We start from the raw sequence: 27028 nt of genomic DNA on the forward strand, positions 1-27028 counted from the left end.
ATCCAGCAAACATATTCATGATACCTTCCACACATACAGAAATTATTCAAATACAAACGTCTAAAATCTGCTCACAGGACATATGTCTGATGCTTCCTGATGTCGCGAACAGATGTTGATGATAAGTACAAGGCTGGAACAGACAGCAGTTGAAGCTGTCACTGGCCTAAGTTCATTTTGGATTTAAGGTTTCTCTAATAATCAGAATTATTTTCATGAGTTGCACAGTTTCAGTGAATATTGGACCCATGGCCAGGTCTAAATTTGTTAGGTTGACTGTCAAATATTCCTCGAACATCTGGATAAGAAAATTTCCAAGTTCACCTGGTAAGTTTTTGACAAAGGTGAAGGCCAGTAGAGTATAAATTAAATAAATGGTGTAACAGAAATTAATCTAGAATCAAACATTCAAAATGGATATCATAATGAAAAACATATATTTTCAAAATGCTTTCTAAAATGCCATTTCAAGTTTTAGGCTTTATATCAAAACCTTTTAATTTTGCATCCTAAAGTGTACAGTATTTACTTTCCATATCCTGAGAAACCATAAAAAAAACAACTATTATTTTAATTTCAGTTATAATTTTATCACTACCAGTTATATCTGTGTAGCATAGGTGTGATGCATAAGTCCTAAGAAATCTAATACTAAAATGCCTTGAAATGAAACTTTTCAAAGCAAAACTGAAGATTACAAAAACATATATTTGCAATGCCTTACTAATTACCTTGTGCACTGATGAAACTTGGCATTGTAACAACCAGTGATGATGAGACTGTTTACAAACAACTTGAGTTCACAATCAGCAGTGAAGAGTTTGCGTGTACACCAGTCGTTGTCGCTGCCACCACGCTGGAGTGAAGTGCTGCCACTGTCACCGTGTGTGCCTCATCTCCACACACACAGTATCAACAACCATTCTGAGACACAGAGGAACAAGTGTGGCACTCTATCCAACATACACACAGAACCACACACTGACAGTTGTCATTGACGCGGCTCACTGCCTCACCTTGTTGCTATACCACCTGGCCTCACTATAACACAGGATTCACTGATGGACTAAGCACAGGCTGAAATTCACCATGGTAATGAATACACACTTTTTAGCTGGGACTCGGTTTGGAACTGGATTCCACGTACAGCCCTCCAACCTTGATTTTTGCTCAGATAGCCACTGGCTCCTATCAGTAATATTTTAGTTGTCATGTACAAATGTAAGGAGCCTAAGAAATTTTAAGGAGCGATTTGCGTATCTTAATAAGGTTAAAAAAAGGGGAAAAAACCGACATAATATTGTTTGTTTCTGAATTCACAATTTGCGAATGCAAGGCTCAGATTCACAATTGCACGAATCTGCAATGGGTGAGTGAGTGAGTATGGTTTTACGCCGCTTCTAGCAACATTCCAGCATGGGAGGGGACACCCGAAACGGGCTTCACATATTGTACCCATGTGGTGAATCGAACCTGGGCCTTCGGCGTGACGAGCGAAATGCTTTAACCACAAGGCCACCCGACCGCCCTAGTTCTGGAATGCATCAGACACTTCGGACTGCTTGATGCATGATACATCAATGGGCCATCCAGTGTTGTGGGGCCGCTTGACTTCCTGATTCTTATACCACCTACGCACTGCTGGCTGGGGCTCATACTCTTCCTGAGGAGGGCCATCACTTGATATTCGGACCAAGTCTTCAACAGTACCCTGGACCAGGCAAACCAAAACTTGCTCATTATTAGAATGAGCAACAATCCATACCACTACCAGTGTTCAAATTCAGGATGAAAATCAAAACGTCATTTTCATGAATATCACTTATTTAAGTATAAAACTTTTAAGGGGTCCCAAGAATCAAATACTCTGGGAGGAGCATTTAATAAGGCGTTGGGTGCCGATTTGTCACCAAGTGCCTCTGAAAACTGTGCATGCTCTCTAGCACCTCCACACAATCTGAGGAGGCAGACCAAGGGAAAAAGATGGTAGCGAAATGATATATTTCTAAAATTTTAAAAATATCATGTTAGCATGACTTTTTGAGACTTTCACGTGTCATTTTGGCATTATTGTGATCATTTTATTTGCTCCCCCTAAAAAACTGTTCAGAATATACTAAAATTAGATAAATATGAATATAAACATGAATCCATTACCTTAATGGATACATAATCGAGAAATAAACAGAACAGAATACATTCTTAACAAAATTAGAATTTATATCTTATTATTTATAGTATGGAATAATCAATAAATTACCTCTGACCTGTTTCAAGAATATATATAATAAGACGGAATGATTGTCACCAACAAACACTGATTTTCTTTTCTTTTTTAAGAATTTTCTGTATGATTTCAGAACAGCATGGCATCTTTACTTCATGGAACATCCAAAATCAAATAGAAAAACATATGGGTATTGTTTTTAAGGATTTCCAAAATCCTTGGAACTATTTCAGGCTCATGAACGCTCTGTAACTCATTACTGATTTATGGATAGCTAAGGGAATAAGATATTTTCTCAAGTCAAATGATATGTGACCACAGTTTTGTGGAATGTAACCTAGTGGATAAGATAACCAGAACTAGAATCTTATAAATGAACAAATAATCCTTAATCACCAACATTTCCAATCCGACTTTTATATTTACCTCACTATTTTTGCATATGCTTTAAATGAAAGTGTATATTTTGATTCTCCAATTTTCAGTCAATAGGAGTAAAATGACACTATTTTCATGTCATTCTGACGTGGATTGGTTACAGCCCCAATCTCGATTGGTCTCTTATGAACTAAAGATAATGTAATAAAGTTAATAAAAGTCAATTTCACTGTCTGATTGGCTGATCTATGACAGTCTGATGGTAAGTTTTTTGCATGTAACAAAAAAACAATTATACTTTAAAAAACACAATGTTCAACAATATTACTAAAATCAGTCTGTTGAAAACTGTGTCGTTTGACAGTGGAAGTTGACAAATCAATCAATCAATCCACACACATAACCAGTGACAATGCAGGTCACACATTGAGGTATGACATACATACACTGGAGTAGGACACACATATACATCAGGCAGATAAGACAGGTAACACATTGGGGTATGAAGACACATATAACCGTAAGGCAGGTCACACATTGGGTTATAAAGACATACCTAACCATAAGACAGGTCACACACTGGGGAATATAGCCATACCTGACTATAAGACAGGTCACACATTGGGGTATGAAGACATACCTAACCATAAGGCAGGTCACACATTGGGGTATGAAGACATACCTAACCATAAGACAGGTCACACATTGGGGTATGAAGACATACATAACCATAAGGCAGGTCACACACTGGGGTATGAAGACATACATAACCATAAGGCAGGTCACACATTGGGGTATGAAGACACATATAACCATAAGGCAGGTCACACATTGGGGTATGAAGACATACCTAACCATAAGACAAGTCACACATTGGGGTATAAAGACATACCTAACCATAAGGCAGGTCACACATTGGTGTATAAAGACATACCTGACTATAAGGCAGGTCACACATTGGGGTATAAAGACATACATAACCATAAGGCAGGTCACACATTGGGGTATAAAGACATACCTAACCATAAGACAGGTCACACATTGAGGTATGAAGACATACCTAACCATAAGGCAGGTCACAGATTGGGGTAGGACACACATGATATACATCAGGCAGATCACAGTTGGTCACTCTGTAGGGGCCAGGTAAGAACAGGTACCCACAATTCTGTTGCTGATCACTCTGTGGGAACCAGGTAAGAACAGGTACCACCCCAAACTCTGTGGTTGGTCACTCTGTGGGGACCAGGTTAGAACAGGTACCACCCCAAACTCTGTGGTTGGTCACTCTATGGGAACCAGGTCAGAACAGGTACCACCCCAAACTCTGTGGTTGGTCACTCTGTGGGAACCAGGTCCGAACAGGTACCCCAAACTCTGTGGCTGATCACTCTGTGGGAACCAGGTCAGAACAGGTACCACCCCAAACTCTGTGGTTGGTCACTCTGAGGGAACCAGGTCAGAACAGGTACCACCCCAAACTCTGTGGTTGGTCACTCTGTGGGAACCAGGTCAGAACAGGTACCACCCCAAACTCTGTGGTTGGTCACTCTGTGGGAACCAGGTCAGAACAGGTACCACCCCAAACTCTGTGGTTGGTCACTCTATGGGAACCAGGTCCGAACAGGTACCCCAAATTCGGTGGTTGGTCACTCTGTGGGGACCAGGTCCGAACAGGTACCCCAAACTCTGTGGTTGGTCACTCTGTGGGGACCAGGTTAGAACAGGTACCCCCAACTCTGTGGTTGGTCGCTCTGTGGGGACCAGGTCAGAACAGGTACCCCAAACTCTGTGGCTGGTCACTCTGTGGGAACCAGGTCCGAACAGATACCTCCAACTCTGTGGTTGGTCACTCTGTGGGAACCAGGTCCAAACAGGTACCCCCAATTCTGTGGTTGGTCACTCTGTGGGAACGAGGTCCGAACAGGTACCCCCAACTCTGTGGTTGGTCACTCTGTGGGAACCAGGTCCGAACAGGTACCCCCAACTCTGTGGTTGGTCACTCTGTGGGAACCAGGTCAGAACAGGTATCCCCAACTCTGTGGTTGGTCACTCTGTGGGAACCAGGTCCGAACAGGTACCCCCAACTCTGTGGTTGGTCACTCTGTGGGAACCAGGTCCGAACAGGTACCCCCAACTCTGTGGTTGGTCACTCTGTGGGAACCAGGTCAGAACAGGTATCCCCAACTCTGTGGTTGGTCACTCTGTGGGAACCAGGTCCCGAACAGGTACCCCCAACTCTGTGGTTGGTCACTCTGTGGGAACCAGGTCAAAACTGGTTCCCATCACTCTATTTCTTGTAGTAAGAGTCTACATTATTATCCAGTGGACATGGTACATTTCATGCCATTAAATGTTGGCCATTGTTCCATCCACTGGTTTGAATGTTTGGAATACTAGTGACTGTGGCAAAATTCTGGACTGACTTTTAGGTGAAACGGGGTTTAACGTCGCATCCCAAGATTATTGCACTGGACCTTCCGCTCTCCAGGCAGACGCTCTATCACTAGAGTCTGTGATAATATTTTGTAACATTTCTGGTCCAGAACTGACACACATGTACATCCAATGATGGAGGAAGAGTTTGTAGGCAAAAAAAACCCCAAGTAAAATCACTTTGTTATAATTCTTTCAACAAAAAAGTAAATAGTTAAATCACTGCTCCAATCCATAGTGCCATGAACGTTAGGTATGCTCTCAATAGAAACCTGATTCCTGAATAAACCCTGTTGTGTTGACATGTCAGCATGTTCTCACTCAATCAGATCAAACATGGGGAAACAGAATGGTGACGTGCCATTTCCAGACATCACTGAAAAATACCTGTTCATTATTTTATAGACAATAGAATTAAGAAATCACCAGAGACGAGTTTAAAACACACAACCAACATTCTGGGTCCACTTGCACAAAGTGATCTGTACGAAATGCTACGATTATCGCAAGTCTATGTTAAAGTAGGGTTACAGTTGTAGTGTGAGATCGATTTGTGCCAGTTGACTCAGGTGAAAATGTATGTAAGCTATCTGTATACACAGCAAAATGTAGGCGTTACAGCAGCACTTGCTTATTCCTGCTGTCAAAGTACTGAATCTCTCTGACATTAATCATGTTAATACAAATTTATTAATGTTGAAAAATATATATATTGGCAAGCAATAACTCATTCATTCACGGCTGTCATAACTGAATTTGTCCTATCATGGACAACTTATACAAACAGTATACACATTTTATATGTGTTCATACAATAACTTTATGAAGGATTGTCATATCTATTTTGTCTGGAGATGCATAGAAGTATTTCTTGATACATACAAACAACATAGTAAGACCAGTTTAATTCAAACCCTGTGGGTATTCCCAAGTTGCCTTTGCTTGCCGATATGGGTTGGGTGGTCAGGTTCGGTAAATAACCAGACTGCATGTCATTGTACCCACTGAATACTCATTTGTACATTGGGTAAAACCCTGTATATAGTCTGGAGTGAGTGAGTATGGTTTTACGCCGCTTTTAGCAATATTCCAGCAATATTACGGCGGGAGACACCAGAAATGGGCTTCACACATTGTACCCATGTCAGGAATCGAACCTGGGTGTTCCGCGTGACGAGCTAACACTTTAACCACTAGGCTACCTGACCGCCCCGTATATAGTGCGGAAGGTTACTGTAGTGTTATGGTGTTGTACAAATTAGTCAAATTCTTTCCATACAAACCTTTTCAAACTTGTCATGAGACTAAGAAATATCTGTACATAACTAGATATATCAATTCAGAATTGTTGATGACACTGTGAAAATTCTGTATTCAATGCAAACTACAATTTTGATTGGTCTTGATAATTCAAAAGGCATATGTTTTTTTGCATCCCACAGGAATCGCACTGTAAATCATTCATCCTTTTTTAATTTGTATGCGTCATGCATTATTTAAGGAACTGCCAAATCGATGGACTATGCAAGGCAATTGCCCCATTCCTTGAACCAAGACCCTCCCTCCATCATTCATGAACTTAGCATGCTTCATTGTGTAATCCCATAGAATGAGGAACGAGTTTCATTGATGAACAAATATCTTTTATTGCAAAGTTCAGGGCATGTTTACATGATAATGAAATACAAGTAAAACTTGTAAAGTCCCATACCTTCATAGATAGGATAACACACTGATTAACATAAAAACACCTCTATAAATTACATGTGCCTTATATTGGACCGCTGTCATATAGCTGGAATATTGCTGAGTGAAGTGTTAAACAACAAACAAAGCCTTATATTGGCAATACAAAACGTAAAACGTCAATGCCAGAGAATAACCAGTCTTGATTATTGATCACACACTGAAACAGATTCCATTGGACGTAAAAACGCAAAAGTGAACCAATCTAACAAAATGTATTAGTTTTCCTTGTCTACATGAAGAGATTATGTAGATTAGCTAACTTGCCAAACCAGGGGAATGAGCAAATCTCACTGGGTAATGACCGTTCTCAGGGTTTAAGCGAAATGCTTGCATAATACTTGCATAATCTATGGATTGGGCAGTTACTTAAACCAAGCATGACATCTGTATCGGATGCAATATTCTGTCACCTGTAAAACTCTGGGTTGTATCAATAGTTGTGGAAACCTCAAAAATATTCTGGCGTTTTCTCCTAATTTCCACAGGTCTGCATCGCACGCTTTCTAATTCATTGAAAATATAAAATAATTTTTTTTGGAATTGAGCTGTACTGAAAATATGTTATTCAGAAAAATATGTTCGAAAGGTTCACAAGAATAAAATCTGTTTGATAAAAGTGTGACAGGTTTTATGGACAAAATTGTGGATTTTGCATCAGCTTGTGGTTTATGATTGTCAGTCGATCTCTGGTTGTCAGGTGATGAAAGGTTAAATGAGAGCAAACACAGAATTACTCATTGTGCAAGAGTTTAAACAGAGCATGCCGTATTCACCATAATAAGTACCTTGAATGCTTTAATAGAACTTGACAATGGAGTTCTTATTAAAACCATACTCAAGTTAAATTTGTTGTCATGGAACGAAAGGTAGCGAACAAACTTGGTTCAAACGTCAATGAAACACAAATGCTTCTATGACATAGTTACCAGACAATTTAATAAAGATACTCCAACACTGTTGTGTATTCTGTTTAAACAGTGTTCCTGCTGGCTTTTGAACTCTAAAATTACCAGTCCCCACTAATTTTTGTCAGTCCCAACTTTCAATTCATAAAAAACGGTTTGAAAATTCCCTGGTTTTAATTCCATCAACATCATGTTTAATGCATTGACGTTATCTCTGAAATAACTTAGTTGGATCTACACGTCATCCCCACAAAGTCCAGTCACGATTTCTCCTTTTTTTTAATATTACGTGACTAAGTCGATAAAAATAAATATTTAACCTCGAAGCAAGACAAAATGTTATTTCCTTGCACTATAATTGACCAGGGGAAACCCTGATGGTGACAGACAAGCTGACTTTGTTATATGAATATCGCCGATGTTTTGATCAACAACAAAGATTTTTAACTTCTTTGAGTGGCATTTAGAAGTTGGAGTGATAAAGTAAGACGAGTTCTATGGATGAACAACTTAATAAATTAATAATATTGTAATAAAGAAGTTGTTCATCCATAGAACTCGTCTTACTTTAAAGATTTATAAGGTACTCTATTTGCCGGTCCACAGGGTATTTTCACAAGAAAATAATTGGACTGCCATGTACATGTGTTAGCATAGTACTCGGTGCATATAAAGACTACACACAGGTGATGCAGAGCTTGGATAGGGTACATAATAAAGCTATTTAATACTGTAATTAAAACCCCAAACAGCAAATTAATTGTTCTCATAATTTGTTTTTACAAAATTAGGGGAAGGATCATTAATGAAATAAGCAGAACACATGATTCGGCCCTTTGGGCAAGTGAAAGAGTGTGTAAGGTTTTTGACATTTTTAAAATATTGCAACTCCATACCAGCATAAGAATGAGCATCACACAGGGTGCCGCTGTACAAAGCGATTTTAGCACTTAGGTGATTGTAACTCCCATACATTAGCATACACAGTCGTAGTGTTAAGGTTGTTTTGCACAATGCCACCATGGGTCAGAAATGTATTTCGATTTTCATTCGTCTGCTAAAATGACCTGCAACAGAGTTGCCATCTACAGTTGCCATTTTTTTTATATCAGGCCCAAAAATCATCATAGTAATATGAGACTTTTACCATCATATTAAATAGATCTTTAAAAAAAGGCTTTAAGGTTACACAAATAAACTTTTGTTTCACTTACAGCAATGATTTCAAACCCTGTTGTTCAACCTAAACAATATTTCCATGAATCCTTCTGCCTTGTATCTACTTGAATTTATCTGAAAGTTCATCAACAGATTCAAACAATCACCTGACAGCTTCAAGAAGAACAGGCTTAAAATTATTAACCCTAGCAAGTTGGTTCAAGTCGTAAATGTTCTCATAAGTATCAGTCTTGCAGGGAATGATGACTAATTGTACAGACACAATATCCCCATTTCAATGATGTCACACACCATTCATTACAATGTCTAGACCGAAGGCTGAAAGGGGCATCGGACCATAGAGCATACATATTCTTTACAAACTCACATGGGGTTATGTAATTCATGTCAGCAGTGTTATACTGAGGTTTTTCCAAGCAGTCATGAAGCGAGCACACAGCAATCACATGGCCACAGCGGTCACCTCTAGGCTCCGTACACTGCAGGAAGGGTGGAGTGGTGCCCAGAGCACCTGGCACCTTGCCTGAGCAGATGAATTGTATCTCGCATGCATTCTCTGGCTTTATACAATGAAACATCCACACCCTGTATTGTTTGTTAAGTTTGAGAATTGTGTGAGAACTAGGTATTTTTGGATGGTCTAAACTTGCTACATGTTGTCACAATGTGCATGTGAATGTGTACCTGATGACATATGGGATTACGGGAGCTTGGATGCCTGTCACTATGCTGTGCAACACCTATGACAGTCCCATACCAAAGGATATGAATCACACTGCTTTTGGCAAATCAAAAATAGAGCTTTTCTTTACATTCATAAACGTAATCAAATCTATTTTGCCATATTGTATTTGATAAGAGAGAAAATTTGTACTTTAGGCAAATGGAAGGCAAATTGTGAAGAAATCATTTTTGGTCACAAGCTGGACTAAGTGGCAATTAATGCAGCGTGTTCAGTGCTATTTTAACATTGCAGTTGATGCAATGGGGTAAAATTCTCTAATGGTTGTTATCAGTGATAAAAGAGCAAAGCAATAACATGTGTTTGTTGTCTAACGCCTGCACTGAGGAATATTCCATCTATATGATGGCATTCTGTAAATGATAGAGCATCGACCAAATAATGGAGTGATTGACATCACACAAATGGGATGACATGCATCAACCAAGTCAGTAAGCTTTACCACCTGATCACGCAAGTTGCCTCTTACGACAAGCATAAGTTTTGTTTGTTTGTTTGTTGTTTAACGCAGCATTAAGCAATATTCCAGCTATATGACGACAGTCTGTGAATAATCCAGTCTGGACCAGACAATCCAGTGATTGACATCATGAGCATCGATCCACGCAATTGGGACGGATGACATGCATTATAGTTAGAACAGGACCCGTGAAGATCCGGGGTAAAATAGGTAAAAGTATAGTAATAGTAAAAGGAGACTATGCTTGTTGTAAGTGAAAACTAACGGGATCGGGTGGCCAGAGTGAGACTCGCTGACTTGGTTGATGCATGTCACTGTATATCCCAATTGCATGGATCGATGCTCATTATGTCAATCACTGGATTGTCTGGTCCAGCCTCAATTATTTACAAACTGCCGTCATATTGTTGGAATATTGCTGAGTTCAGTGTTTAACAACAAACAAACAAAAAAATCACAGATGGTCTACAAATGTGTTACTATATTATGGAAAAATAAAAACAATCCGAAAATTCAAATGGATCATACTCATTAGACTACACACTTAACATGCTTAAGACTTAAAACTATCTATTGCTAGGAAAAGAAATTTCAGTGAAAATGGCAAGCATACTTTACAGTCCACCTTCACTGTGACCTTTGACCTTATACATAGGTCATTTACCTAGAATACATACTTCATGAGAATGGCAGTAAACTAATTAAGACTATGACCTTCAGGATGAGCTTGATAAATGATGTTTAAATCAGATCTAAAGACACCATAGCACAGATCAATTTTTGATTCAAAAAGCTGTATATAGGTCAATGACCTGGACCCAGGAAATGTAATAAGTCAGAGGCAAAAGTCAATAAGTCAAATCAACAAAAATAGTAGACAAACCATAACAACAAATCAATGCAATACTATTCGTTATTGGATGAATATATACCATCTGGCCATCTGGCTTGACTAAGTCACAATAGCTCCTGACACCGTTTCCCTATGACGACAGGAAGAACAATGCAAAGACGTGCGCTGCTCAGAATTCCAATTACAAATTTTGATCACATTGTTTTATTAAATTGATACTGTACGTACGACTAAGCCTTACTATTTACTGTTTAATTATGAAATTATGAAACATGTGACACCTTGCTTAGCCTTTCTATCGTCAAAAGCCCTACTAGTCAAACAAACAATCTGTCAAATTAGAATTTTGTCGGTCTATGACCAGTAACCGATGGCCATCTGAAACTGTCGACGCCAAAGTTTTCATGTAGAAAACAATTAGAGATGGCCTTCACCTCTTTAGTTTTTATTAATGTGGTCAAATTTAAGTGAAATAGGTAGCACCAAATACACCATCTTCCTGAAGCAAGAGTGCTAACTGACTATAAAAGTCTAGTTTCCACCCTTGCCGAACTAGGCTGGTATTATGGAGTTATATCTTGGCTGGACTAACAAGTCTATTCATAGTCCAATCAAAATCGAGCAACGAAATCAAAATCTGGTTCGTAAACCGTGCAGATTTCTGTCGATTGCAGGAATTACAAAGCATGTACACCGCCAACGCGTTGTCAACAGATATTTTCCAGTTTTCAAGTTTTTAATCAAGGAGCTAACATGATTTGATGCACTTTGCAGTGTAAAACCTGTTTTATCACAATACAGATCTTGATTACCGATCAGATTGTCTTGACTCGGCGCCGCCATTTTGTTTGAAGCAAATGCAAGTAAGATGAAAGGTGGAATCTGATTGGTCCATAGGAGAGGCATAGCAGAGACATAAAACTAAATAGCCACTGGTGGCACTACGGTCAAGCCCAGGAAATCCAGCCTAGTTCGGCAAGGATGGAAACTGGACTTTTATAGTCAGTTAACTCCCTTGCCTCGGGAAGATGCAAATACATTGAATTCAATGGTTCCAGGTTATCATAATCCTACTACATGTGGTGTTGCTCATAATATCAATCACTTGTTTCTCTGTTCAAGACTCAATTAATTACAGGCTGCCATGATATTCCCAACTGTGATGATATTCATCAAATGTGTAAGAGATGACATTGGCAGATAAAATTTCAAGATAAAATATTCAATTAGCTGACCAATTATTCATTATGCACTATAAACTGTTGCACTGCCAATTTAATTACCCCTGACGATGCAATGCTGAAGATGCCTACCAAAGTAATGAGTCATGTTTTTATTTGTATGTGGCCAGCAGGGCTTGCTCCTTTTGAAGGTTAATGGCCCTTCTCCAAACTTTTTTTTGTTTTGTTTGTTTGTTTAACGCTGCACTCAGCAATACTCCAGCTATATGACCGCGGTCTGCAAATAATCAAGTCTGGACCACACAATCCAGTGAGTGATGTCATGAGCATCGATCCACGCAATTGGGCTGCGATAACATGCATCAACCAAGTCAGCGAGTCTGACCACCTGAGCTCGTTAGTTGCCTCTTACGACAAGCATAGTTTCCTTTAGGGCAAGAATGGAAATAACAATTTCACATGTGATCTAGTGTTAATAAATTACCAATTGTAAAAACTCAAAAGAAGAATAATGCAATGATCAGAAGAAATTCTTACTGACTATTTCAATAGCTGATATACATATTCATGCAACCTACACAGAAAGTTGTTGTTAGTTACAGGCATTTGTTGCAGATTTCTACTTGTCTAGACTCTTAGCCAAAGACATTTGTAAATTGTTCCTTTAAAGACTATTCCCCTGTGTACCTTGTCCTCAAAGTTCCTAGCTTGTCCTGGTTGAACAAGACAAATGTTTAAATTTACTATTGGTTTTATTCAGTTCCAAACTGAAGCAAAATCGAAGCATTGAGAACATGTCCTAAGCACAACTTATAGGGCTAGGGGACAGTATGAATTTCTAAGGCTTATATATAAGACCTGTAATATGGCTTCAAAGTACTTAGGTTTTGGATAAGAGCTGAACTACTTTTTTACTCCTTGGATTTTGGTCTGAAACTCTTGGCTAATAACCCCTAAATACCCTGTAGCTTCTTTGAGAAGTTAGAGTTATAATTAAGGATAAGATATATGGATGGACAACTTCTTTATTACAAATGGGAGTGACATTTTCGTGTAGGTTCTAACACTCTTATCAAGCAGTGGGACAAAGTCAAAGCCCTCACCACCAACTTCAGAGACTTCAAAATCAGAACACTACAAGAAGCCATCAATATCAAAAGACTCCAACCATCCATCAACTGTGACCAAGGCTATTACATACCTTCTGCGTACCATCAACTCATCAAAGGCCACGATCAGTCATAAACCATTTGTTTATATTACTGGCTTCACTCTTTTGGTTATTTTACTGGCTTCACCGGTCAATATGTTTACCCTTTTGTATACCCAACAGGCTTCTCCACAAGGTGAGTTAAATCTACTCTACTGTATAAACACTGAGTGAGTGAGTGAGTTAACGCCACTTTTAACACTATTCCAGTTATATCACAGCATCGCAGCTAAATGGGGTAGGAAAGCCCGAAGTGATGTAGGTCTTGGATGTTTACCACTCCGGTGAAACCCATGAGCACGGATACAGTGCTGACAAACCTAGAAACATCATTGGGACGAATCGGGATTCAAACCCACACTCATAGGTTTCGGGCATGCCCAAGGGACGCAACTCTGGACAGCGCCTTAGACGACTGGGCCACCTATGCCCCCTGTATAAACACATGATATATACTTGTCAACCATAATCTGTACATCACTTGCTTGATAACAGTGTTACCACCTACACCAAAACGTCGCTCTGAATTGTAATAAAGAAGTTGTTCATCAATATATCTTATCCTTACTTATATCTTAGCTGTTTAGCTAGACCATGGCAAATTTCATCTAATGACAGATTTTCAACTCTTATTGATATTTCATCGGTGAATTAATTCATCTGAATGACCTGATCTACAGTAAAGTATGGCTTTTTACTACCTATTCTCGCATGACCAACCATATTCACTGGTGTTGAACAGAGAGGTGGCACACTGACAACAATGCATGAATAATTTTAATTACATTCCAAATCGTATTGACGTACTTCACTGAATCTACTAATTACTGTACATGTTTTACTTATTTAGCACTTGATATATGACTAATGGCATGATTTCAAAGTATTCAAAGTACATTTTCAAAGTATTCTAATCACAACAGCTGTTCAAGGTGACCTTGCATCTGTTTAAATGCTGCCCCATTTTTCACTTGCATGAACTAATCACCAGGGATATAAACTAACAGGTTTAGTCCACTAGTCCTTATAGTGATAACATATAGCAAAACCCTTAAAAAGGACAGATTTCTACTAGTCCTTAGGATACCTTAACTATTGGGCAGCTTGGCAAGGACTACAGGACAGCCACATATTTAAGAAATAAACGGTGAGTGTCCCTGAGTGTTTTAGTAACGACCATGAGTCGTTTACTTCTCATATGAGATAATAACATGAGATTATGTACATCCTCTTTAGGATCATGATGAAAAGTACAAGCTTTAAAATATTTACCCGTATTTTAATAATAATGCCTCCCTCAATAGAACCCGACCTTGGCAATGTCAGACAAGTCCATTTTATGCACAGGTGGGTATTTCCCGCATAATCTCACAGTGCTTACATTGATTGCCTGTACCTTTTCTCCCAGTGACAATTGGATGCGAGCGCTCAGCCATTGCATTTACCGTATTCGACCCATTAAACACCCCTCCCCCTCCACCTCCCCCCCTCGTTTTAAATGAAAATCGTCCGGGAACCGAGGTTTCCGGATATTTGAAGTCTGTATAAGCGGGGCATGACTGTATTCTGTTTATTTTAGATATTTGTGACTTTGAATATTATGCGCAGAGAAAAATTACACCATACCTCTTCAGCTAAGTCCGGCAAACGAACGGGTGATGAGAAACTTCGTCAGTACAAATTCGAAATTTGAGATAAAAAAATCACCAGACATGTTGATTTACCATTTAAATTGTAATTTTTGTTCAGCTAGGCTTTGTTTTTTTACAGGGATTAAGATTACCTTGTGCATTTTCTCGTAAACTAAGCCGGACACAGCAATCAGCTGTACACACGCTTTCTTGGAATCTACTGGTGATTCGGTCAAGACACACCCAATGATATAACTTTACAGGATTTAAAATACAAGAATCGGCAAAAGTTGTATCTGAAACTATTTTTTTATCAGGAATAATATATTCCAATATCTTGTTAATTTAGATGCAGCTTTTACTAATCATATTTAAAATAATAATAACCCTAAGCGAAGCAGCTGATCGTTATTGCCGGGTACTATATTTTACATGGAACCAGTCTGACCAGTCACCGTCAAGGCTCCCGTGCACGTGATCGCTAGAATTACGTGTTGACATAGAATCGTCCAACAAAAACAAATATGACTTTTAACGAATCAAAGTATGGCATTTATGATATATGTATCCATTCTCTGTCAACTAAAGGTCGTTTCAAGGCGTCAATAGCGGTAATATGACCGTGATTGCTGTTAATAACGGTGAGTTGTGCAATCTTCCGATCGCTTCACACACGATTTCGCCGAAATTAATTAAAATAATATTAAAAGGAATTTTGAATAAAATTAATGAATTAAGTTACAAACATAAGTCCAGATATACAAAGAACTCTTTTATAGCCAGAGAGTGTAATTACATGAATAATTTGCGAACTTCAGGATGGATTTGTTGACATGGTATTTCTGGTGTTACATGCTCACAGTAATGTCTTTCCATGGGGGGAAAAACAACAAAACTCATTAATTCGTACATAAAGCGCTCACCCTTCTACACAGCTGTTTTTTGGAAAAAAAGTGCGCACTATTCTCAAGAAAATACGATAAGGCTTACTGATGAATTTACGCCAATTTGACTCTGAATTGGTCCCAACAAGCGCCCACCCCTTCTGGGTTTTTTTAAGCGCCCTGGGCGCTTAATGGGTCGAATACGGTATCTGTATTGCCCAACTCAACTATAGGGAACAACTCACTAGACACTCCCCTTATGTAGCTATCTTATATCTAAGAAATAAACGACGAGTTGGAGCTGTTTATCATACAATAAACTACTGCAGGGAGAATAAACCATGAGGAGTGCACTGTGCTGTGTTCCTGGAGAACAGAATAACATCTCATCCGAACGCACCCGAGCCACGCAGGGGAACCAGCACTTTTCACGCTCCCATTTCCAACCTGTATCAAGTGGAAGAGGGGATGGCTGGGTGGACGCTTTAGTGAATAAGTCAGGATAAGTATAAACAATATTTTTACTCTACAAAATACATATTTACCTTATCCTGACTCATACTAATTGTTTGAATTCAACGTAAGGTGGTGAGTTCCACCTGTGTGCATGATTCAGATTGGGATCTGTTCAATAACCTGATGATCTTCTTATATCTACTGGGGTACCACCTCCTTATTGGACAGTGAAGAAATAAGGAATGAAAACTGATAATGTGGATTTGATAAAGTGTGCATAGAAAACATATTTCCAGCTTACTTTAAAAACAAAAACGATTATAGTATTAAGAGAAGATCATAAACTTAACACAATCATTGTCACTCATTTTCTGTTGTTTTTTTTTGTTTAACACCGCACTCCAGCTATATGATAGCAGTCTGTAAATAATCAAGTCTGGACCAAACAATCCAGTGATTGACATCATGAGCATCGATCTACACAATTGGGATATGATGGTTCACCATAATTCATATACGTCATTTTTTTATTCATGCACTTTCATTATTATGGCCAGGAATGCAATTTGTTTATTGATGCTGCACACATCCAAACATCACTGTTCCAAACACTATCTATCTACTGTATGCAGTGAATCAGATTTGTAATGAGTTGTGTAGGGGATTTAAGGGGTTGTAATCCCTTCTTGACCATTTTTCAGAATAGGAGCCAAGGTGTTGAAGTTTGCAAAAACATGCACTTGTCAGAATACTCTTGAACATTTATTATTTTCAAATTTTCAGTTGCATATTTTCTTCACACAAACACATCAAGGGAGGAGGATGTAGTTGCTCATCTTCCCGAGGCAAAAGAGTTAACTGACTTTAAAAGTCCAGTTTCCACCCTTGCCGAACTAGGCTGGTATTATGGAGTTACATTTTGGCTGGACTAACGAGTCTATGCATAGTCCAATCAAAATCGCGCACCGAAATTCGAAATCTGGTTCATAAAGTGTCATGCAGATTTCGGTCGACTGCAGGATTTGCAAAGCATGTGCACCGCTAACTCGTTGTCAACAGATATTTTCTAAAACTTTTCTTGCTTTATATCAAGGTGCTCTCGTGATCTGATGCACTTCGCGGTGTCTGATGCACGTCGCGATTATCAATCAGATCGTCTTGACTGGGTGCCACCGTTTTGTTTGAAGCAAATGCAAGTGATACGAGAGGTTGAATCTGATTGGTCAATAGGAGAGGCATAGAAAGGACGTAACTTGTAATAGCCACTGGTGGCGCTACGATCGAGCTCAGGAATTCCAGCCTAGTTCGGCAAGGGTGGAAACTGGACTTTTATGGTCTGTTAACTCACTTATCTCGGGAAGATGGTAGTTGCTTGGTATTGAATATATAGGCTAGAGGAAACTGTCATGGAACCAAAGCAACTTCCATTTGCTGCATTTGCTCATCCTCATGACGTTGTAGCAATGCCTATCCCTTCCTCATTCCTTACTATGATCGACATTATCCTTTAAGTGTTCCCTCCCAAATTGTTCTGTCGCAAAATCACCCTACAACTTATGAATACAGTCATTCATATCTACTCAGTAACTCAACATCAGATGCCTGAAGAGAGACATGCATGGCTAAGTATGTTTGCAATCAATTTAACAGTGCAGACATAGCTCAGTTGGTGAGCTTTTAAGGCTAACATCTGAAGGTTTGGGAGTTTAAGTCTGACAGATTCTCACAAACTGGTAACTTTTCTCAGAGACAGGTGACCTACAGCAGAGACGGTCCTCACAAGAACTTGTGATACTGAATTCTAAAGGTTATCTGTCTTGTTGTATGTTGCGCTCCATAAACATACTTTGTAAACCAGCCTGACAGTAGTTTTCTGTATAACCACAAAGGGCTGGCTATTGATATAGATTAGAGAGATTGATAATCGCTAACTAAATATTGATCAGTTATTAATAAATATCAGAGCAGTCACTCATAATGAGAGGGCTGTCTGACAATGCATCAGGGGTTTCTCCATGGCTCAGTGTAATCCGTATAGTCACTGACCCGTATAATTTCTTTGGGAGAGACCATCAATGGGCACAGGGGTGTTTGGGTTGGCATCTTAAGATAGTGCTACAAGATAGTGTCATCAAAGCTACTCATCCCTGACTATACCGCGGATGTCTTATTGCTACTGTTTACCTGTTACTAAAAATTATATGAAGCAGGTTGATACCTCTGGGTAATTAGAATAACTGTTAGATTGAACAGTGAAACAAAAATCAGCAGTAAAAAAAATGTGTTTTGAAAGACTTGAATCAAACTTGCAAAGGGTTGATTGACCTCCTTTCAATTTCAATGAAAGTCTAAAGTGATAACGGTTTTCGATATTTATGACTTGTGTGAAATCAACAGGAAATGATACTATACAGTATGCATTGCAACATAAACAGTTCTAGGAAACTTGCAACATCAACAAGGAAACCTCATCCATTATCAGACCTTGACACTCAACTCTGTTGAAGGCTATACATTCACAATAATAATAATAAGGGTTAGGAACTAACAGTTTTTGTCCACTAGTCCTTATAATGATAACATATAGCAAACCCCTCAAAATTGGCCTATCTCTACTAGTCCTTAGGATACCTTTACCATTACAACAGGATTAGTGCCCATTTCTAATAATAATCCCAACAACAACAACAATAATAATAATAATAATCCCATAATAATAATCTAACCAACCTGTCAAACCATTATTAATTCTTTTGTAACAGTAAAATAACGATATGTCAAATCTATACTTGCACCACCCCCAATAACATTCTTATTGGTCTATTCAGTTGACCTCGTCAAGGAGGTTATTATTGACAGCTCAGTCTTAAAATTGAACAGCTCATGAACAGGCTCTTGTTGACTCAAGAAAGAGAGATAAGATAGCATGATACGAAACCGAATAATATCTATCCACAGGTCAGAGACTTTTTCTCCGCAACGAGTTTCTGTTCAGAGGCATATCAAAACCAGTTTTGTAACGTTCAGTAAAAACATCAAGAGCAATGGGGCAGTCATACGTTCATAAAGAAACTTACATAATGACTGTAATGATCATAATAGTTATTTCTGAAAGAGTTGTCGCCCTTGATATGTTTATCATGCGCCCTCCAGCGCGAGGCCTTAATCTATGAATGACTGCTTAAAACATAGTTCATAATTGTAGTTTGTCACACCGAAAATTCACAAGGGTAGGATTCATGTTCTGAAAAAAAAATAAGTGTCTACATTTATTATAAACCGAAATCCTACCTTTGTTTGGCAACGGAACGCTCAATTTGTGTGACATGATCAGAGTGAACGTGCATATTACGTAATCAATGTGTGTGTACGTAAGTCTGGTAGTATTTTCCATATAACGTTTCTTACATGTAGAGATGCACTAGGCGACTTTCCAAACAGCTATTATTTATGTTTGATGACCATAGTCAGGGTGGAGGGTCCGGAATCCCTTCTTTTAAAAATTTTAAAAACAGAAATAGTATGTTGTAGGTAGTAAAAATAACGGAGGGAGGATTTTGATATTATGGACCCCTACCTTTGAAAATGCTGGATCGATGGGATGCAACTGGATTTTCTGAGACTGTATTATCATTCGTAATAAAAACACATGCCTAGGATTTGAGGATGATTCGTCCACAAATGGTTATTACTTGTATCACATATATCAACACCTGTTATATATCGATAACAGGTGTATTAAAATATTACGCCGACATACGAACATCTGCATGTGATAAAAAGGTAAATAATTTACACAGATGCCACACTCGCGTTTTATGGATATGCATCGATGTATTATATATCTGAGTGAGTGTTGATTTACGCCGCACTCAGCACTATTTTAACCCTATTTCAAGACGGCCTGTAAATAAACCACTCTGGACCCGACGAGCCAGTGACTGAAAGCTTGAGCATCGATCCACGTCGTAAAGGCGCGAGCTAAGCCAAGTCACTAAATCTGATCACTCGATCTTCTTCCAACCAAAACATATGAGTAACAGGACCTCGAAAATTCCTGCAGTGTAACAATGCTGATTGAGATCGATATATTTGCTATGAATACATTGTATTAAGCAAAAAATGAGGATCTACGGTAAACACAATTCCAACATTAAACACGTTTCGTATTTTTAAGGTGTCTAAACAAGCGTGTGTCTTCCTGTTGAAATATCACAGCAGTCTATAGATAACCAACTTGCTGGCATATCCATGGGGAGAAACAGTGAACACGTACGTAATGTATCGCTATGTATTCAGTGAGTATGGTTTTAGGCCGCTTTTAGCAATATTCCAGCAATATCATGGGCTTAAAACATTGTACCCATGTCGAGAATCGAACCCGGGTTTTTGGCGTGACGAGCGAACGCTTTAACCACTAGGCTACCCCATCGCCCCCTGTGTATTCAGAGAGATCACTTATTGCGAGATCAATCTGTAAGATAGAGAAGGAGGGGTTCACGAAGGAAATCGTCCTGGAATTACCTGATCTCCACCTTCACTCACTTAAGAATATTTTTAATTGTTTCGTAAAAATTACCCAAAAATGTTATGCTTTGAATGTAAAAGAGTGTGAATTTCTGGGAATGGTATTCAGAAAATATCAGCTTCTTTCGTTCCCAGTCGAACAGAAACTTCTCATAGGTATATATATACCGCCACACATACTGTTATGCAGTATTTCAGTTCAAGGTAACTTTGCTATAGCATTCTTACCAAACCACGATAACAACAACCACCATTAGAATAACACGAGTGGCGATTTTAATACAATAGTTCACCTAACAGTGAATTAATTCGCCACAAATTGTTTGCAGTCAGATGCAGACTGACATGTCTCAATACCGTATGTTTTTTTGTCGTAAGGGAAATAGTACGGGACCCAGAATCAATGACGTCAACACATTTCCGTTCAACTTTGTCCCTCAAGTGCCCGTAAGAAGTGTGACTACACAGCTGCGTTGCGTGTTTACAAATATATGAGCTTGGTTGGATACGAAAAGTAGGTCAGATAGGCAGTCGGTAAGTCGTCAGCTTTGCGAGTAACAGCATGTACCCTTGTTCCATGGGCTTGTTGAGTCATTAGATGGGTAGTGCCCTTTGTTCTAGAGGAAACATAGTTTCATCTGAAAGAGGACGAGAGAAGACACGAGATGTTAACAATTACACTCGTAGTAAATATTCAGATAGCGAGTCTGAAAGCGAAACAGATTGTACACACTCCGATTTAGGGAATGCCCAGTCAACGGTAAGCAGCAATAATGTCAAATCACACCATTGTGTATTGAAATCAATCATTGTAAGCTGGATAACTTTTTGAATACTAAAATGAAATGATCACTAGACAAGCCGCCAGTAGTGAATTTTGAACAGGTGAATCATTCAGCATATTAAATACATTTCTACTAAAAAAATGTATTGTCATAAGACATTTTTATGATGTCAACAACAATATAAATAATTGTTTTCAATGAGGAATCTTGTTGCTATGGTAGGTAGAATAGGTGGGTTCAGTACACCAAAGTATATCATACCCACATTTGTTTAAAATAACCAAATCATAAAACAGTATATCCAACATAACCATTTCTCTCAGGTAGCGGATATATTTTGCCTGCTCCTTTTTTTAGTGTAGGTGGAAGGAACATTCTTACATTCTTAAGCAAATCATTCTATATTCAAAATGTAAGAGCTGCGTATTGGTATTGTTTTTTACATCCATCTCATTATATAGTTATAAGAAGTTGTAGTTGTCGAGAAGAAGGATAAGGGCTAAATACCTGCCTCCCCTTCCTTGTTCCTTCTTTGCAAATAATATGTCATGCTGTGCAGACAATAATGATGTCATAATTGCATGGAAGGATGTGCTGCCTCTTGAGATTAAATACACATGCAACATATCTAACAGCAAGTCGTTTAAATGTTTAATGCATAAATCAAAGCCAACCCTACTGTAGTAATATTACATGTTTATAATGGTTTATTTGATAGCTGGAGGATGCCAGTGCATTGTTAGGTAGAATTTAGAGGGGAACTGGATAATCCGTACCCACGGAGATCCATACCCAAACATTTTTTGGCCGGACTCATACCCAAGTGTTGGCTAACCCATACCCATTCGTACCTAATCAACTGGATGATTCGTACCCAAAAAAGCGAATTTGTACCCAATGCAAAGATATATGATTTCAAACATTTAACATTAATTGACTTAAACATGTTTTCAGCTAGGCCAACGTATAACTTTGTTTATTTTGTGTTTCACGTAACAACACATAATTAAGTAACAATCCCTGACTTCCAAGAACAAAGTAGTTTAAATACTAAAACAACAATATTCCATCATGGCCAATTGAGATAACTCAATTGATTTAATCCTAATGTTACATGGTTACTAGTGTACATGTATTAAAGAGGGAATGACTCTTCAGTAGTCATTCACTGTCACTTCACATTGATTGAGTTGATTTGTTGATTGTATTCACCAGCTTATCATGCTTATGAATGAATGTTGAAATGTATAATGAATGAATATTGGAAATGTTTTCTGAATGTTGGTAATATTAAACAAATGAATTTTGGAAATGTAATATTGCTATGAATATATTGCTATGAATATATTGCTATGAAAGTGCTCGTCAGAATATATGAGACTGTAGTGCTGAATATATGATTACAAACATATATTTTTGGTCAATTTTATGGTCTATACAGGTTAAAGCAAATCTGTTCCAGACATCTTGCTTTCAGAAATAAATGGGTATGAGTTCTCAAAGTTTGGGTATGAATAAAGTATGGATGCTTCAAACTGGTGCGAATCTGACGAGAATTTTCCCGTGGGTGCAGATGGTCTAGTATCCACTGAGAGCGTGTAGATGACATATTTCAGGAGTTTACCTGGATCTTTTTGTTTGTGAAACCTAGGGGCTCCGAATAATGATGTTCGGGGTTCCCGGGATGATAGGGGCTCCCGGTGTGACCGATTCATAAAGTGATCTTAGCGCCACGACTATTGATCGCTTTATGGAACAGGGCCCAGATCTTCATTGTGCAGGTCCTAGTGTAGAGTTTTGTCTCTTTAGGCAGGCCAGGATATTATGGTCATGAGTCACAGATTTGCCTTGATCAGATTGTTGATTATATTTCTTAGTCAGTACTATACCCATGCTCAGAAAACTCCCAAGAGGCTTTCATCATCAAAAGACTCCAACCCCAACTATCAATCAAGTGTGATCCAGGTCATTAGTTACCCCCTGCATACCATCAACTCATCAAAGACTCCAGTCATAATCCTTTTGTTTTATACTTCTTGCTTATGTTAAGATTTTTACCAGGTTCACTCCCAATTGTCGGCCCGCAAAGACCCTGGTTGGAATTGGTCTTCAGCAACCCATGCTTGTTGTAAGAGGCAACTAATGGGATCAGGTGGTCAGGCTCGCTGACTTGGTTGATGCATGTCATTGTATCCCAATTTTGTGGATCGAAGTTCATGATGTCAATCACTGGATTGTCTGGTCAAGACTCAATTATATACAGACTGCCATCATATAGCAGGAATATTGCTGAGTGCGGCATTAAACAACAAACACTCAGTTTGAGATGAAATACAGTCATTCTGACCTGTCCAGTCCCATCTATTCAAGTGTGTGGTTTGTCTTTCAGGACAAGATGGCCAACATTGGCAACAAGCAGATACAGCTGAGATGCAAGACTCCCACTGGTCAACACTACCTGACAGGGGTAACTCTCAACACAACGGTGGGGCGGCTAAAACAGATGATATCCGACCTAGCCAACATTCCCAAAGACAGCATCAAGATCAGACAGGGCTACCCACCCAAGGTGATCAACACAACTGATGACTCCGCAGAAATAGAGACTCTGCCATTCCGATCAGGAGACACTCTGATAGTGGAGGAAGAGAAGGGCTCACAGATTCTGAAACAACAGAGAGTGGACCGAGCCCTTCAGTCCCAGCTTCTGTCAGGGATTAAGGGGATGCTTATACGTAAAGTTGTCCCTGCCAATAACTCATGTCTGTTCACAAGTGTGAATACTGTGATGACGGACGGTGTCGTGGATACAACATGTGCCAAAGTGATGCGTCACCTTATAGCGGATATAGTGTGCGGAGACACTGAGTATTACAACGCTGGGTTCCTTGGGAAACGTAATGAAAACTATTGTCGCTGGATACTAGACGATCAGTCGTGGGGCGGAGGAATAGAGTTGTCTATTTTGTCTCGCTATTATCAAGTAGAGATTGACGTTGTTGACACACAGACTGGGAGAATAGATAGGTTTGGAGAAGACAAGAATTATTTAGAGCGTGTATTGCTTATCTATGATGGGGTCCATTATGATGCTCTTATTCTCGAACCAACAGACCCAAGCAGACCAATTGAAACAAAATTCCCAACTTCAGACGAGATGGTGCTTGCACAAGCTATGGAGCTAGCAGCTGAGGCCAAGGCTAGTCGACAGTTCACGGACGTGGCCAATTTCTCCCTCCGCTGCCTCATCTGCCAAGTGGGGTTGACGGGAACAGAAGAAGCTCAATGTCATGCTAAGAAAACTGGCCATGTAAACTTTGGAGAATACTAGGAAGAGACTTACCAGTCCATCCATAGGTTGTTGTGTACATGGTGCAGGTGGTCGCCCGACTCTAGAAGGACTTCTGCCTCTCTCTTCTCTCAGTCTGGAAAACTACACAGTACAATATTAGATAATTTCAATATAAATGATGAATTAACAGTTTAATCCTGATTTCATTCAACATGTTATCTTTTTTATCTTTTAGGTTGGATGTTTTGTATTATTTGTATGTATAGACAGTATGGTGACAAGTGAATGATAGGACTGTGTGGTGTTTGTGTGACCCAACAAACATGACATGAAGTCCTTTGCTGGAGGAATCTGATCTCAGGATATTGAAATGCTCACTAACACATGACAGTATGTTTATGGACCATGATGAACCATGTGTCCCATCATTGGATCATATGAACTGTGATGATCTCATGAACTGTGATGGATCATATGAACTGTGATGATCACATGAACTGTGATGATCACATGAACTGTGATGGATCATATGAACTGTGATGATCTCATGAACTGTGATGGATCATATGAACTGTGATGATCTCATGAACTGTGATGGATCATATGAACTGTGATGATCTCATGAACTGTGATGGATCATATGAACTGTGATGATCACATGAACTGTGATGGATCATATGAACTGTGATGGTCACATGAACTGTGATGGATCATATGAACTGTGATTATCACATGAACTGTGATGGATCATATGAACTGTGATGATCACATGAACTGTGATGATCATATGAACTGTGATGGATCATATGAACTGTGATGGATCTGTGAAATTATACCAGATGTATGACATCGCTCCACTTAAATGTTGATACTCCATGGGGATTCAGGGTTAGAACTGAAGCCCAGCAACCTGTGACTGTTGTAGGAGGGTTATCAGTCATGGCGACATGGATGGTAGCATGTCATTGTACCCCGATCAGGTGGACCATGGCGACATGGATGAGAGCATGTCATCGTATCCAGATCAGGTGGACCATGGCGACATGGATGATAGCCTGTCATCGTACCCCGATGAGGTGGACCATGGCGACATGGATGAGAGCATGTCATCGTACCCCGATCAGGTGGACCATGGCGACATGGATGATAGCATGTCATCGTACCCCGATCAGGTGGACCATGGCGACATGGATAATAGCCTGTCATTGTACCCTGATCAGGTGGACCATGGCGACATGGATGATAGCCTGTCATCGTACCCCGATCAGGTGGACCATGGCAACATGGATGATAGCCTGTCATTGTACCCCGATCAGGTGGACCATGGCGACATGGATGATAGCCTGTCATTGTACCCCGATCAGGTGGACCATGGCGACATGGATGGTAGCATGTCATTGTACCCTGATCAGGTGGACCATGGCGACATGGATGGTAGCATGTCATTGTACCCTGATCAGGTGGACCATGGCGACATGGATGATAGGCTGTCATTGTACCCTGATCAGGTGGACCATGGCGACATGGATGATAGGCTGTCATTGTACCCCGATCAGGTGGACCATGGCGACATGGATGATAGCCTGTCATTGTACCCTGATCAGGTGGACCATGGCAACATGGATGATAGGCTGTCATCGTTCCCCAATCAGGTGGACCATGGCGACATGGATGATAGCCTGTCATTGTACCCTGATCAGGTGGACCATGGCGACATGGATGATAGCCTGTCATTGTACCCTGATCAGGTGGACCATGGCAACATGGATGATAGGCTGTCATTGACCCCGATCAGGTGGACCATGGCAACATGGATGATGGCATGTCATCGTACCCCAAAAATGCTTTGAATCTTTCATGGATTTCATCATTTTTTCATCTAGTTTCATCACAAGTTTCATCATTTTTTCATCTAATCCTGTGTTAGAAACTTAATATTTGAAGCATCCTGCCCTGTTTGTAAATCTTCCAGCTGGAAACAACAGTGATTGGCAACCCGTGTGTCCTATACATCAAAGGGCCATGTCCCACACTCCTGTATTTATCATGTTTTTGTGTAAGAGAGTAACTCCCCTCCAATCAGCATTGGGGTAGCCTTGTGGGTAGAGCATTGGCTTGTCACACCCAAGCCCT

The 27028-nt window shown here is 39.5% G+C and overlaps 3 protein-coding genes across 5 annotated transcripts in view; 2 read left to right on the forward strand and 1 right to left on the reverse strand.

Annotated features, from left to right (window-relative positions):
- LOC139445707 (6-phosphofructo-2-kinase/fructose-2,6-bisphosphatase-like) overlaps window positions 1-19685 on the reverse strand; it is a 102984-nt gene extending 83299 nt beyond the window's left edge. Inside the window, exon 1 of the mRNA XM_071226905.1 lies at window positions 19583-19685. Within this exon, the coding sequence (XP_071083006.1) occupies window positions 19583-19685 (103 nt within the window). The remainder of the gene's footprint in view (window positions 1-19582) is intronic.
- Window positions 19686-21254: 1569 nt separating this feature from the next.
- Window positions 21255-25303, forward strand: LOC139445956 (ubiquitin thioesterase OTU1-like). Of its 3 annotated transcripts, none has more exons than XM_071227205.1 (2): window positions 21255-21332; window positions 23993-25301. In XM_071227205.1, exon 2 carries the CDS (start codon window positions 23999-24001, stop codon window positions 24932-24934), a length of 936 nt encoding a protein of 311 aa, XP_071083306.1. In that variant the 5' UTR covers window positions 21255-21332; window positions 23993-23998; the 3' UTR covers window positions 24935-25301. The 3 variants fall into 3 exon arrangements, with proteins under 3 accessions (XP_071083306.1, XP_071083305.1, XP_071083304.1); XM_071227204.1 differs by having other exon boundaries at window positions 21273-21352; XM_071227203.1 differs by lacking the exon at window positions 21255-21332 and adding an exon at window positions 21363-21578 and having other exon boundaries at window positions 23993-25303.
- Window positions 25304-25842: 539 nt separating this feature from the next.
- On the forward strand, window positions 25843-26745 carry LOC139446381 (semenogelin-2-like). Its single transcript, XM_071227713.1, has one exon. It carries the CDS (start codon window positions 25843-25845, stop codon window positions 26743-26745), a length of 903 nt encoding a protein of 300 aa, XP_071083814.1.
- The last annotated feature ends 283 nt before the right edge of the window (window positions 26746-27028 follow it).

This window comes from Haliotis cracherodii, unplaced genomic scaffold (assembly GCF_022045235.1).
Source record: "Haliotis cracherodii isolate W230 unplaced genomic scaffold, xgHalCrac1.p SCAF_6, whole genome shotgun sequence".
In the NCBI taxonomy this organism is placed as follows: Eukaryota; Metazoa; Mollusca; class Gastropoda; order Lepetellida; family Haliotidae; genus Haliotis; species Haliotis cracherodii.